Genomic DNA, 14,799 nt, shown 5'->3' on the forward strand with positions numbered 1-14,799 from the left:
CAAGAGGAAATCCAGGGTTGTGAAACAACTGGAAGTCTCTAAAATACCCTGCAGGCTGGTACGGAGCTGCGTATGTTGTGGGCATCAAACAGATTCCTGTGAGACGTCGACTTCAGAGCTTCTATCTTTCCTGTAAAAAGATCCAAAAAGGGGAAAAAAAGGAAGTGTTGATCTGATTTCAGGGCTCCTAAAATATTAGCAGCAACTCAGTTCATACGACATTATTAAGGAAGCAGCGTGGAGTTGTTCAGCAGACCTGCCGGCTGTGACTTATGCTAAGCTTAGTAGCCGTGTTTGTCGGGAGGGTGGGGGTTTAAATCCCTCTGTGGCATTTTGGAGTTGCAGCTGACGCCTCCAACCTGATGAATGCTCACTCCATCTGCTGCGGTTCAACACCGGAGCACAAGGGCTGACACAGGGTCCTAATCAGCAGAGGGGAGGGGGTTCATTAGGCCTGCCCTGTGGAACGCCCAGAGAGCTGAGGGGGATAGAAGGGCACGGAGGTGACGATACCAACGGTCCAGTAGCGGACCGGTGGAATGCGTGCCCAGTCCACCGAGGACCCTCATGACGGACAGGAGGCACATTCCTCTTTGACCCCAATTACCAGAGGTGTTCCTTTCCCCCGGGCTAATCCGGCGGCGTGGAAACCGTTGGCCCCTCCTCCACGGAGCTTTAGGCTCTTCCAGTCCGCTGTGTTTTCAAGTCACAAGTGATGGTGATGATGGCGTAGTGCTGCTGACCAGGATGTGACCGTAGACCACATGAATGGGTCTTTGTTTGTGTAGGCTCTGTTTGTTATAATCCATTGCTATGTCAATACGCCATAAAATATCAGAAATGTGTGAAAATGTTCCATTAAAACATCCCAGGGTTCAAGGTTTAGTGCAAATCAACAGTAGACAAGTTTAATATGATGTCATTATTATGTCATTGGTGAAGCTTCAACCAGCATGTTTTTTTAAATAAATAACTTAAAGGATTCATTTACAGTCAGTTTACAGTGAATCTATTAATAATTAACTAATTGGGACCTGTTAACACCCCCTTATTAATATTCATGAACACATATTTTGCTTATGTTCTCCTCAGAACGGTTACAAAATGAATTTTTTTGTAATTTTATATGATTTGTTTGGAGCTCTCAGCTGCTGGTCAGAACAAGTGTGAGACCAAAGACCCAAACGGTCAATAAACTTAGCACGATTTGACATTTTAAAAGCAAACTCACACTCTCCAAATATTCCCGCTCACCACTCGACGGCTTCCGTGGAACCGCAGCGACGCGTTCGATTCTCTGACCGCCGTCTCTTCTTCCTTCTCCCCTCCAGAGACACTTATGGACTCCACCACAGCCACCGCGGAGCTCGGCTGGACGGTCTACCCCGTCTCCGGGACCAGCGACAACAGCGTAAGTGACCCGCTCCATCATTAACATTTAATTCAACTATTATTTCACATAATAACATAATTGCCGAGTCATTTTCGGACTGTTTTCCTATTTTCTCCGGGACAAAGGTGAGGTGTGTGGCGGCTGTCGCTTTTGTTCAGATAAAAGTGCAGCTAATGTGTAAATTAGTTCAACCCCCCCACCATAACTTTACTCCTGTTGGTGGTTCTGGTTTCTCACTTTAGGGTCAAAGATCAATTAATGAGCCGGCCTGGTTCCCAGAGGAGGGAGCTAAATCATTTCCCCAACAACTGGGGGAAGGAACAAAAACACAACCGCAAAGTGAGACGTGAACTCACCATGAGACGAAGAAAAACCTTTTTTGTTTGGTAGAATTTGAAGATACAACACATTTTTCATCTTACGAGCTTTACCCCCGACACTTGAGAGCTCACCAGCACCCTTTTTCTTTCTTTTCTTTCTGCACAGCAGTCAGGGTTTCTTACAGAGTTGCCTCAAAGTCACAACAAAAGTAAAATAAGTTAAACTATAAAAGCCAATGGAGTGTTTCCCAAAAGTGCATGAACAAAATAGAACATAGCACAGGGAAAAAACGGGGAAGACAAATAAATAAAATATATAAAGTCACTCAGGTACATTAAGAATGATTAAAAACCAAGAGTAAAAGGAGTTAAACTCTACAAAAGCCAATATAAGAGTATTTCCCAGAAGTGCATTGCAGAAAACACAAAAACTGAAACAGAAAAAAAGCCATTTGAACCCAGCATTCCCCACACATGAGACGATGTTTTAAAGAAGAAAAAGCTTTTGTTTGGTTGAATTTGAAGTTACGACAAATTTTTCTTTTTGGTAAATCTCCCCGAGCTTTACCCCCGACACTTGAGCGTTCACCAGCACCCTTTTTCTTTCGGGTTTCACTGCACAGCATTCAGGCTTTCTTGCAGAGTTGCCTCATAGCCACTAAGATACATTAAGAATGAGAAAAAAACTAAAGTTAAATAAGTTAAACTCTATAAAAGCCAATAGAGTGTTTCCCAAAAGTGCATGAACAAAATAGAACATAGCACAGGGAAAAAACAGGGGTAAGACAAATAAATAAAATATATAAAGTCGCTCAGGAACATTAAGAAAAACAAAAAAGTAAAAGAAGTAAAAAGCCAATATAAGAGTATTTCCCAAAAGTGCATTACAGAAAACATAAAAAAAACATTTGAACCCATTCGACACACATGAGACGATGTTTTGAAGAAGAAAACCCTTTTTTGTTTTGTAGAATTTGAATTTACGACAAATTTTTATTTTTCGTAAATCTCCCCGAGCACCCTTTTTCTTTGGGGTTAAACCATCCGGGGTTTGACACATTTTAACCTCCAGTGAACTCCCTGCTCCACTACAACACGCATAATGATGAACAATCGCAACGTTGAAGCTGGATACGTGTGTTCGGATGCCAGCCTAGAGAGCTATGTGTTATACGGGCCCTGTGCTGGTGTTTGAAGCACAGTGTTTCCACATGCTTTGCCAGGGCATTGGTTCCTCCTCGCCCACATGCAAGCCAGGCCCACTTAAAGTCAGCCAAAACCAGAGTCTCAGTCTCCTTCACTTCTTTCCCCCACCACAAGATTTAGACTTCTTAAAGTCCAAAGGAGAGGGAAAAAAAATAAAAATGTTGTAGACTTATTTGCTGGTGCATTTCAAAAAACCCACTGCCGATTTTATTCAATTATTTATGCTTCTGTGGTCGGTATTAAAGATGGTTTGAATTATACTTTATCATGCTGTGTCTCTTTGCACTAAAAAAAAAAAAAAAAAAGAAGCAGAAAGTTGCAGCGTTACAGCGCTGGCTCCCAACCGTTCCATGATACAACTTCAAAGTTGCTCAGCGATAATTTAGAATAAGCTCCAGCTCTCCCCCGACCTGAGGGCATGTTGTCTCCTCCCTGCTAATTCCCACAATCAATACCCAAGCAAGAGGACGCCTGCTTTCCTCTTCCTCTCGCCAGCTCTGGATCCAATTTACACAGCGAGAGCGAGCTTATATACCCTCCCAACGACAGTTTACATCACGTCGTCCTTTCATCTAAAAAAAAAAAACAGTGGACTCGGCAAAAAACATTCACTGCAGCCATATTTCATAATCAGATTGAATACAGAGTGGAAAGAGGTTGAAAACATGCAGGAATCCAGAAAAGGTCACTGGTGAATCCTCTGTAGAAGTATGTCGTGTGGTGAAAATGCCCACGCCGGTGAAAACGAAGCTCCAGTCTCCGTTCCTTCCCGTGCGGCGCGACCGCCTCATTCTCGCGGTCGGCGTCTCGTCCAAAAATCAAATATCTCCACAATTTAAGGCTTATCTGTGAGGACTTTCTTATTTCCTGCTTTGACTTGAATCCACGTCGTCGGGGAGTGCAATGAAACGCAAACACGTCCCTAAGCCCCCTCCCAGGATTTAGTCAGGTATCGGCGGGGTGGTGTTTTTATTTTATGATACGTTGGAAAGTGACGAGTGAGAGCGATGGAGATAGCTTGTCCCTTAAGGCCCGGGGGGCGACAGGTGTTCCTCCCTCCCTCCCTCCCTCCCTCCCTCCCGTAGAACAGCGAGAGGTGCTTTACAGAAGCTATTGTCTTACATGTATATATGCATGGCTTGGCCGGGCTTAGCCGGTGGATCAGTGACATCCAGCAGAGCGCCGCACCAGCAGTTGGCTTTCACTACTCTGTATGGCTTCATGAAATATATCCTAACTCGACATGCGATACTCGGAGACACGACGGGAACGCAATCAGCGGACGCCGCGATATGAAGTCAGAAATGCGACGGCATTCCGCTGTTTTTTATATTTACAGCTTATTTCCAGAGCGAACCAGGCCATTTTAAGATCCTATGAGGTGAAAATGTGTCATAAGAGGATAAATCCTTTATTACTTAGTACAGTTGGCAAGCTAAATTCTTTGTCGTTTGTTGTTTTTATCTGAGCAACAGATTCATTTTAACTAAATGTTTGCGATACTTTCCTTATTGTTTTTGTTTTTTTGTTTGTTCAGGTTTATCTGATCTTCGTCTGGAAAACACATGTAGCGTTATGGATCTGACTGTAACAGTAATATTTAAATAACGCTTTTAATACGTTAAAAAAAGTCCAAAAATCCGTTGCCAGTTTCTCAAAAGTGTTGCCAATGACAACCGTAGCGTCGAGCCACAAATCTCTTCAAACACAGCTGTGAAACGGACTTCTTCCAAGGTTTTTAGGAATGATTTGTGTGAAACAACATTACAGTTGAGCTTCTGTAAATCAGGTTGTATATCTCTCTCCCTCAGAGAGACTGTTCTTCCTTTTAATTATGAAAAAACGACAGCCAGAGTTATGTCGTCCCTGAGCCAGACAAGCGAGACGTCGTCATCATTCCTGAGATCAAAGCTGAAAAACCCCCCCAAAAAATCACAGAGAGCCGATGGGATATTTACCGGTACCCGGGGAGATTTTGTAAAGGAGCGTTTTGAATTTCTGGCAGTAAAATAAAAAAACACACGTATCACATGGCTCAGTCCGCCCACACAGGGAAGCCGCCGCCGCCGCCGGTGTAGTCGGACCCGCTTTAACTCCACGTGCACACACACATTTACATTTACATTTAAGGTATTCAGCAGATGCTTTTGTCCAAAGAGACTTACAATAAGAACATTTGTTGAAAGAAAGAAACCACAACATATCATCGCCGATAAAGCAAGAGTGAAAACTAGAAACAGAGTACTTCTTTACTCAGAGTGTCGGGTCCTCGTCTGAGTAAAGTAGTAGCTGTTCAGCAAGGATACCTTAAGAACAACGGTGCTACATGTAACAACATAGAAGTGCATTTAATTTATTTTTTGGGGTGTGAGTCAGTCATGCTATGCAGAGTTGAGGTGAAGTCTGAACATATATTACATGAATACATATAATACACATCTGGTGGCGTTTCACAAAAAGTGTGCATCTTGGAATCCACTGCAAATGTCTCGTAAGAGGAAAAAAAAAAAAAACTCAGAGAAGCCGTTGAGGATATGCTATGTGACACACGGTACATCCTGTTAGTGGAGCGGGGGGGGGGGGGTCAAGTGGTCAGCGACCTCTTCTTCTTCTGCTCAAGTGGAAACGGCGGCCGCCCTCCCAACACTCGGCCCTACGCTGCGGCGCTGACAACAGCTTACAAATAGACTCACGGCCACAGGCAGCTACTGGGAGGGAAGACTGAGGTCTCCTGCATAATGCCCAGAACATAATAAGGCAGTGTGTGTGTGTGTGTGTGTGTGTGTGGGTTAGGTGATCATTATGCATGTGTCATAATGCCCTGTACCAGGATATAGCTGTGTCACTCGGGGACACAGCAACAACGAAGGGAGTTTTTTTTTTTTTTGCGAGAGGGCAAAAAATGTTTTGAAACAAAAAAAAAAATTCCATGTGACTTATAGAACATATTGTATTTGAACTCCCTTAGAATAAGATTGAGGTTATATTTATATAAATGTGAGCATGTGAGGCAGACGACAGGGCCATGCTGCTTCTTTTTTTTTCTTTCTTCACCACATAACCTCTCTTTTTCTTTACAAGTAATTTGTACTTACATACTTCATCGTGTTTGACTCGCTGGGATTTAAAGTGACCGCTAATTTGGGACGGTGACTTTGATTCGCAATTAAATGCAAAGAAAATGTAACTTTGAGGAATGGGGGGGGGGGGGGGGGGGGATATTGAATTGTTCTCCTACTTTCACATGTTGTGCATTAGTAGTGGACAGTGGTAATTGGAGCTGACTGCAGCAGACAGTTCTACTTAAGTCTGCGTGTGTGTGTGTGTGTGTGTGTGTGTGTGTGTGTGTGTATGTGTGTGTGTGTGTGTGTGTGTGTGAGTCCCTCCTTCTCTATGGAGCCCGGGTCTCCTTGCAGGATTTGGCTCCCATGGCCTGCTGTCTCCCGTAGTAATTGAATGCAGAGACTGGGTGTCATTTGTCCTCCGTCCCTCTAGGGAAGCCACTCTCGCCCTGACAGATTTCCCACAACTGCAAATGGGGCGACTTCGCCCCGGGAGCTTTCCACTGGCCCTCTCTCTCTCTCTCTCTCTCTCTCTCGTCTGCATTATTTATTTGCTCGTGTCGGTGATAGAGAGGCCGATATGTAACGCGGCTCAGTTCAAGTGAACATAAAAACACTGCAGTGACACGAGGTGATAAATACAGTTGATGTTTTGTCAAAACAATGAAATCTTGAAATGTTCACACCGCTTCTCGACTGACAGGCTGCTTATTACTCTGATCGTCTTTAGCTTTAGCTATAAGGCTGTAAACAAGTGTGTGTAATTGTGTGTTAAAGACCTTTTTACAGTTTGTTTAAAGAACGTTACAACATGAAAATGTCATTCCATCGTCACCCCGGCCAAAATAGTTACAGAATAATCATTGAAATGTGCTTAAAACTCTTAAACGCGGCACTAAAACACACTGGAATCACTTTACATTTAGTTAAGAAACTAGTATTTGGTGTTGCATCACAGAAAGAACAGGTCTTTTTTTGGTGAACATCCATTTTTAGTGAAAAGCAAATAATCAAACAATTTAAAATCATTTTGAATAAAAAAAGTCTACGGCACAAACTGCCGAAAATCGTAGAATGCGACCTAAAGAAATGTACTTTTGAAATCCTTAGATAAGTGAAATACATTAGCAAGTGGTCCAATATTTAATAGTGAGATATAAAGTTGGATAAATATGATGATTAAACATTTAGGTGTCCTCCTTAATGCCTCCAATAATGAGAAAACATCCTCCTTAATGCCTCCAATAATGAGAAAACATCCTCCTCCGTGTTTAATCCCGACAGCAACCATTCATGTCAGTTCCTATAAGCAACCTGCTGAAAGTCACCAGTTAACACGGGCCCTCATTTCGCTGAAACACCCGTCGCTCTGAAACCAGCGTGATCCCGCTGGAATCCTGCAGAAGTCGAGTGAAGCTGTTGGAAAAACGGAGCCCGCGACCAACCAGACATCCTGATGCCATTAGCCCCGAGGTTTAAATCAAAGTTTAGAGCTCGCTAACTCGTCTGGATGGCTCCGACAAAACGCCACTTCCGTTGCCAGCATGCACGGTGGCGGTGGCAGTGGCAGTGGCAGCTGTAAAAGGATCCATTGTCATCAAGTCATAAAGTAGCCGACTTCTAAAAAAAAAGGCAGCTGTAAAATATACTCATAAATAACATTTGACACCAGCAAATGATTCTCTCTTTCTGTTTCTAAATAAGTCATACATGACAGTCAACAAATCTTTCCAAACGGAGCTATTTATCAGAGACCAGCGTCCCTGCAGAGTGGAATCGTGGTCCAAACATTTTGCAGCCAAACAAACTTGCTGACCGGCTGCTCGTTGGCGAAGTTCCTCCTGGTTTTTTGTTTTTAACGCAGATGTTACAGGAAATTGAGAATTCTGACAACTTGATTGTGTTCGAATGCAGCGAAGTCCCGACGGAGCCGTATAACGGACGGCATGCTGAAATCCATCCACATCGCGGGTCTGCGTTCAGACTCTCGGCCGCCGACCCGACGCTGCTTGAAAGCGGAGATGGGTTTCCACGCGAGGCCGATCTCGAGGGTTTTCTGGTTTTGTGTTCTAATTCGTTTGGAAGTCGTTGATTTGGTGGTTTGAGTTGTTGTAGCTCCAATTAAAGCACGACGTACGTGTCCTGGGTAGCGATGAACCCATTCCGGTTTAAATGGAGACGAGGTGTGAATGTAAAATAATAATAATTAGGGCTGCTGGGTAAATGAGCTGCTAACGAAGAGGACGGGGCTCGTTTCGGTATTTCCACTCTTTGTATTTCAGGCTCGACGGTGCGTTTCGCCGCCGTCTTTACGGATCAAGCGAGAGAGATGGGTTGTCACGGAGACGTATGGATCGCTGGTCAGCTGAACCGTTCTCTCTCGCTCTCCGCTGGAGTGGCAGAGCAGATATCGATTCTCAACCTCATTCTCAGCGAGCGTCACTGAACTGTAGCACCTCGTATAACTCAGCGAGGAAGAGAGGAGCAGCTGACATACGGTCTAATCACCACAATCTATACTCACTTCAGACTTCAGGTGTTCTGTATCTCCGGCATAATAGAAAATGACGGCACGCAGCAGTCGGTGGACCAAAAGGCCGGTGTGGGGAAGTATAAAGAGAAGAGATGGCAACAGTTGAAACAGTTGCTTGATCTGGATCTAACATGCTTTGTCTAAAGCTTGTTAAACAGATTCAGTTGCACAACATCCTGTTTTCAAATACTAATTGTGTTCATAATAAACGCCAAGTAAATGTAACAACGAGGCTTTTTTTAATCGCTACAGATCCGACGAGAATTCATGCAAAATCATCAAATATCTAATGCAGGTGCGTTCCAAGTGTTTATTTTCCATCTCCTTGGAATAATGGAGAGGTAACACACACACACACACACACACACACACACACACACACACACACACACACACAGCAGATTAAACCAAACACATTGCCACAACACTATTTCGACCCGGGATTACTGGAGCCTTAATGAGAGCAATTAAAACATAAAACTGTGTCTTTTTGTTTGGAGCCAGTCGCGCGTCCCGTTTCACACCATTGATTTTTTTTTCTTATTATAAGGGTGGGTGTGTGTGTGTGTGTGTGTGTGTGTTCGTGTGTGTGTGTGTGTGTGTGTGTGTGTGTTCCCCGGAGAGAAAAGGACGCACATTCAGTGTACCATGAAAAACACATTGCTTGTTATTTACCTCGTAACTTTGAAAAAAGTACTTCACAACATGCAAATTAGCACTTGATCATATTTGGCATGGCAAAAAAAATCCCTTTGATCATGCTGGCAATAAACATGTATTTATCTTATGTTATATTATATATATTTATATTCACTGTTCACTGGAATCAGCCCGAGGTTGTTGTATTTCCACGCTCAGAGAACAAGAAAAAAACAACATTCAGCCCGATGTAACGGGATCTGGAGAGTTTTCTGAGGGCGGCTCATCCCCTCTCACTAATCCATCTTGACATCCACCACCAGGGTTACCTCCACCTTCCATGCTTTAAAACACATGACCACTCTGGGTAAAAGGGCCGCAGGAATGAGCTGTGAAAATGAAGACGTTTCTTCTAATTTCACACTCGGCGCTTGATCGTTAGGCTCTTATTATGCCCCATTTGCTTCCCTCCACTGGCCGCGATGAAAGCGGGGCAAAGAGGCCATGACAGGACAAAAAGGGGGCCCTCCATCAAAACACATTTTGTTTGGGGTCTTTTTTAGCCCTGGATCAACCCCCTTCCCCCCACATGGTTGCCAACACTTCCCCCACACTCACAGTTTCCCCCCACGTCTGCGTCCCTCATTAGCAGCAAACCCCCACCTGTCTCCACATTCACTTTATTAAACTGCGATTGTCCGGCGCTCAGTGGAAGCTCTCGTTTAATTGGCCCACAGCCTCCCCACCCGCTCCTCAACAAGTGGGAAGGTCAATGGCTGCTCATGACCTGCGATGATGATGTCTGGCAGTGCGGGCCAAAAGACAGATCTGTCCTTCCACCACACCGCCGATGTCCTGGAGCCTCGGCAGTCATTTATTTGAGTTTTAAAAGCTACTCCACAGTTAATCTGACTCTCAGTTAACTTTAAAAATGCACTCCACTAATAAAAGAAACTACTAACGGCCATTTATTGCATTATATGCTCATTATGAAGACTTTTAATACGTAAGAGACAGATTTAAAACAGTATGTATGTATTTGTTTGTTCTGTTTATTCTGATTATGTGATTATTTTTGGCTGCACATCAGTCTTTTTTCTTTTGTTTGGCTCTTATTATGGTTTGGATTGGACTTTGGGTCAAGCCACACTAGCGGTGATTAATTACTCATGGGAATTAAGAGCTAACGCCGTTCTAATTAGTCAGAAAATGTTTGATAGAACGCCGGTTTGCAACAAGAGGGGTGACTTTCTTCTCCCAACCCGTCAAAATCTGTCAAAATCCTCACTAAGTGGGCACTAATTTGAGAAATTATATCAGCTGTGAAGTGAAGAGTGAAGGGGGGGTGTAGAGGAGGTGGGGGCTTCAGCTGATGCAAAGTGGCTCTTGGGGGTTGAGAACAGGGTTTTTTTTTTTCTTGGCTGAGATGTGGAGGTCAAGGTCACGACCTGCTCGGCGGTTAGAGCGCATGGTGTTTAAAGCCGGTTTGATCCGTGGCCAAGGGGGCAGGAAAACCACGGCGGCTGCATCTGGAGTCTGGAGCATGTACTCACGCTGGTGGGACTCAAGCCGGGGGCCACTTTGAAGTGGAATAACGCTCAGAAAAATGTGAAAGTGAAATTTGCTTGATTGTTTCTCTATATGATTACCTGTGTAATATGGTTACGTCCGTTTAGTGTGACTTGGATTGTGGAAAGCTCATGTCATGTTTCATCTGTGCCGAGCCTTCACTAGAACGTCAATATCCCATTACAGTGTGTGCAACGAATGTGTCCTATTAAGACACAATAAAAACCAAAAAAAAAGGACACGTAAACCACAAACCTCTGTGCTCTGTTCAAGCGACTTAATGTCACGTCTCCGGTTTCTCTTAAAGCACTACAAGATGTGAACGTTTCCTCAATGAGAGGACGGGAACGGAGAGGGGGGAACATCAAAGCTCTCCAGCCTCTACAAAGCAGGGTTTAGATTTTCTAACATTCCCAGCATGCAATAGTGAGGTGAAAATCTGGCAGCAAACCTGCGGGGTCTGAAAAACGAAGCCAATACTTGCATTGTTTCTAATAGCCAGCAGGGGGCGACTTCTCTGGATCAAAACCATCTGATTGACTTTATAGAAGCATATGAGAAAATTCAACAAGAGTTGATGGTCATCTTTGATCATCCATTTACTGATGGATGCTCCCGTTTAGAGTCAAATAGAGGATAAAGACGGGTTTGTTTTAGTGCGAGGCGACCTTGGGATTGACAGTCTGGGGGTTTCGTATAACATAACCCGTTCAACATTTCTGGTTGCCTAAAAAAAGTTCAGCGTTCGGTCGTACTCCATCCTCTCATGCCATTTCTGGTTAGTCCTCTGATCAATATCATCTGATGTACATATACAGGTACTTGTGTTTTCATCTTTATTTATATCGCAATATCGTGATATCGTGATACGTATCGTATCGTGACCATAGTATCGTGATACGTATCGTATCGTGACCAAAGTATCGTGATATGTATCGTATCGTGACCAAAGTATCGTGATACGTATCGTATCGTGACCAAAGTATCGTGATACGTATCGTATCGTGACCAAAGTATCGTGATACGTATCGTATCGTGAGGTTCTTGCCAATACTCACCCCTACTCATGATGCCAACCTCCCTTTAAAAAGCCAGGGAACAGATGACCATAAACATAGAATCCTCAAATAGTGAACCCTAATCTGATTGTTAGTGATGTATCCACTTGACTGAACAAACTGAGGTCAAAGGTTGGTTCTCATTCGTCACCTCTACACTCTAATGTCTAATTTATCCGCCTCGATTGGTTTATTGCAGACATTTTGTGTCTTCCCACCACGTAATCTAATTTAATCAAAACATTGCCTGAGCCGATAACTCGCGGTTATCAAAGTGTGCATCAAAACAATTCTCGTCGCCGCTGCAGAAATATGTATCAGCGGGCTCTTTATGAGGAAACAGTCACTGCTTCACAGCTGAATGGGGCTTAATTGAGTGGATCAGGTGAAATATGCGCCTCGATTGCTAATTTGTTGGTTAATAAAATTCCAAAGTTCCACTTTTCAAATATATGAATGTTAACATGCTGTTTGTGTGTCCCACAGTGGGAGGAGGTGAGCGGCTACGATGAAAACATGAACACCATCCGGACGTACCAGGTCTGCAATGTTTTTGACAACAATCAGAACAACTGGGTACGGACAAAGTACATCCGGCGCCGCGGCGCCCAGCGGATCCACGTGGAGATGAAGTTCTCCGTGAGGGACTGCAGCAGCATCCCCAACGTGCCGGGATCCTGCAAAGAGACCTTTAACCTCTATTACTACGAATCCGACGCCGACGCGGCCACCAGGACCTCGCCGGCGTGGATGGAGAACCCGTGGATCAAGGTGGACACCATCGCGGCGGACGAGAGCTTCTCCCAGGTGGACCTCGGCGGCCGGGTGATGAAGATCAACACGGAGGTGCGGAGCTTCGGCCCCGTGTCGCGGAACGGCTTCTACCTGGCCTTCCAGGACTACGGCGGCTGCATGTCGCTCATCGCCGTCCGCGTCTTTTACCGCAAGTGCCCGCGCATCATCACCAACGGGGCGCTGTTCCAGGAGACGCTGTCGGGGGCGGAGAGCACCTCGCTGGTGGCGGCGAGAGGCGTCTGCATCCCCAACGCCGAGGAGGTGGACGTGCCCATTAAGTTGTACTGCAACGGGGACGGCGAGTGGATGGTTCCCATCGGACGCTGCATGTGCAAGGCCGGGAACGAGGCGGTGGAGAACGGGACCGTCTGTCGAGGTACGTTCACGCTCGCACGCTGCTTTCATTAAAGCCTTCACAGCCATCCGCTCCGTCGTCGTAACAGAGTAATCCAAACACTATTCATACAGTGTTTATTCCTCACTTTAAGCTGCTCCGGGGATCCATTAATGCTCATTCAAATGATGATATAACCCAGTGATTTGTGTATTACAAAAAGAATGCATCCTGTGCACAATGGTGGGTGAGAAAGAGACTCGAATGCAGAGAGGGTGTCTCGATGAGGTCAGACAGACAAACAAGTTACAGGGAACGAGAACACCGGGTCAAAAACCAGGAAAAGACGCTGGAGAGTAACGGACACGAAGAAACAAAGACAATCTGGCAGGGAGCTGGGTAACCAGGGGAGACTATGAAGGGGCTGATGGGTAATCAGAGGCAGGTGTAGGTAATCAGGGGGGAGATGACAGGAGGACTGACACGACAAGACAAGTTAGAACTACAAAACAGGAAACAACAAGTAATGTCTTTAAGCAGGATGTTACATCAGCACCCTTAGGTTTATTTCTTGAGGTTGCGTGTGAAAACATGCACACATGGATGCACTGCCTTCGCAGCTTATGTAAATTCACACATTTTCAGAATGTGTATTGAACAAAAGTCATGCTTAAAAAAAAAATAAGAGCAGTGTTTGTTGAACCTGTAAAACGTCTGCGCTTATCTTTTGTTGATAGAATGCCTCCCACCATCTCCGGTGGACAAAAAGGATATATTTTTTAAAAAATTGCCTGCATTTTTCTATCAATTGGAATCCCTCACAGGCAAAGAAATCGATTTGGCGTTTTGAAAACATCTATGCAGCCCACATTTACCTGTGCCACGGCCCATCGCAGTCTTGGCAGGTGGTGTTTGGTCAACGTGCTCGGGGGATCTCCATCACCGGGAGGAGCAGCAGGGGAGTCCGGCACAACAAACCACCCACCTGTGCTTCAGATCAGCCCCTCTCATGTGTGTGTGATTACAACACACCCCTCCAGTGTCTATGTGCTGGGAGGGGAGGGGGTATGTTGATGGGTGCCCCCCCGTTCAGTGACTACTAATGAGGACACGTATCCTCCACGTTATTACACAAATCTATCCGTGTTTTTGACCTCACGTGTAATTGCGGCGGATTTGGAACATCTCAGGGGTTTCCTCAGTCACGGTGTTTTTTTTGGGAGGGACGGGATTATGCAATTAAATGCTGTCAGCTTAACATGAAAGCATGTTAATCATCAGTATCCTCTCTCAGCCGGGCATGGGGCTACGTTACTGAGAAAGAAAACCTTCTGACCAGCCTCGTGTTTCTGTCTTCTGTACTCTGGCTTTGTTAGTCAAGGTCCACCAGAAGAGAGGCGTCGCTGGCTGCATGCATCAGCACTGCAGGGCCGAGATACTGTATATGCACACGGGCAGATGCTGATCCTCTCTCTCTCTCTCTCTCTCACTCGCCTGATCATGTGACGCACCGAATATTAAAGCTTTATGAAAAGAATGCATTATCTGAGAGTGCAGCTGTGGAATGCAGCAAAACGCCGGCGCTCCGAGATGGATTTTTTATGGCTCCATACAATAGTTATGAGCCTCAGTGCAAAACAACGTGTGTATTTTACCCGGGATGAAAATAAAACCATTACAGTTAAAAAAGAGGATATTATTCTTTGGTTGTGCCATTGCTGGGAGAGGCTTTGCCACCAGTTGGACTTGCTCTCTCCAGTCGTCCCCCTGAAAACGCTGAAAGCTGATATCGGCACTCGAAAAACTGTGGTCAGTTCCGCCGCCTTTCAACTGCCAGAAGTTGGATAATGAATTGATCTATGAAAGATGCGCCTTCTGCCTGCTGATGTT

The 14,799-nt window shown here is 44.9% G+C and overlaps 1 protein-coding gene across 4 annotated transcripts in view; it reads left to right on the forward strand.

Annotated features, from left to right (window-relative positions):
- ephb2b (eph receptor B2b) overlaps positions 1-14,799 on the forward strand; it is a 113,164-nt gene that overhangs the window by 40,611 nt on the left and 57,754 nt on the right. For all 4 annotated transcript variants that reach the window (XM_084033346.1, XM_084033344.1, XM_084033347.1 and 1 more), the window contains exons 2-3: positions 1,332-1,411; positions 12,267-12,951. In XM_084033346.1, the coding sequence (XP_083889472.1) occupies positions 1,332-1,411; positions 12,267-12,951 (765 nt within the window). The remainder of the gene's footprint in view (positions 1-1,331; positions 1,412-12,266; positions 12,952-14,799) is intronic.

Source organism: Eutrigla gurnardus (assembly GCF_963514095.1).
Source record: "Eutrigla gurnardus genome assembly, chromosome: 2".
NCBI lineage: Eukaryota > Metazoa > Chordata > Actinopteri > Perciformes > Triglidae > Eutrigla > Eutrigla gurnardus.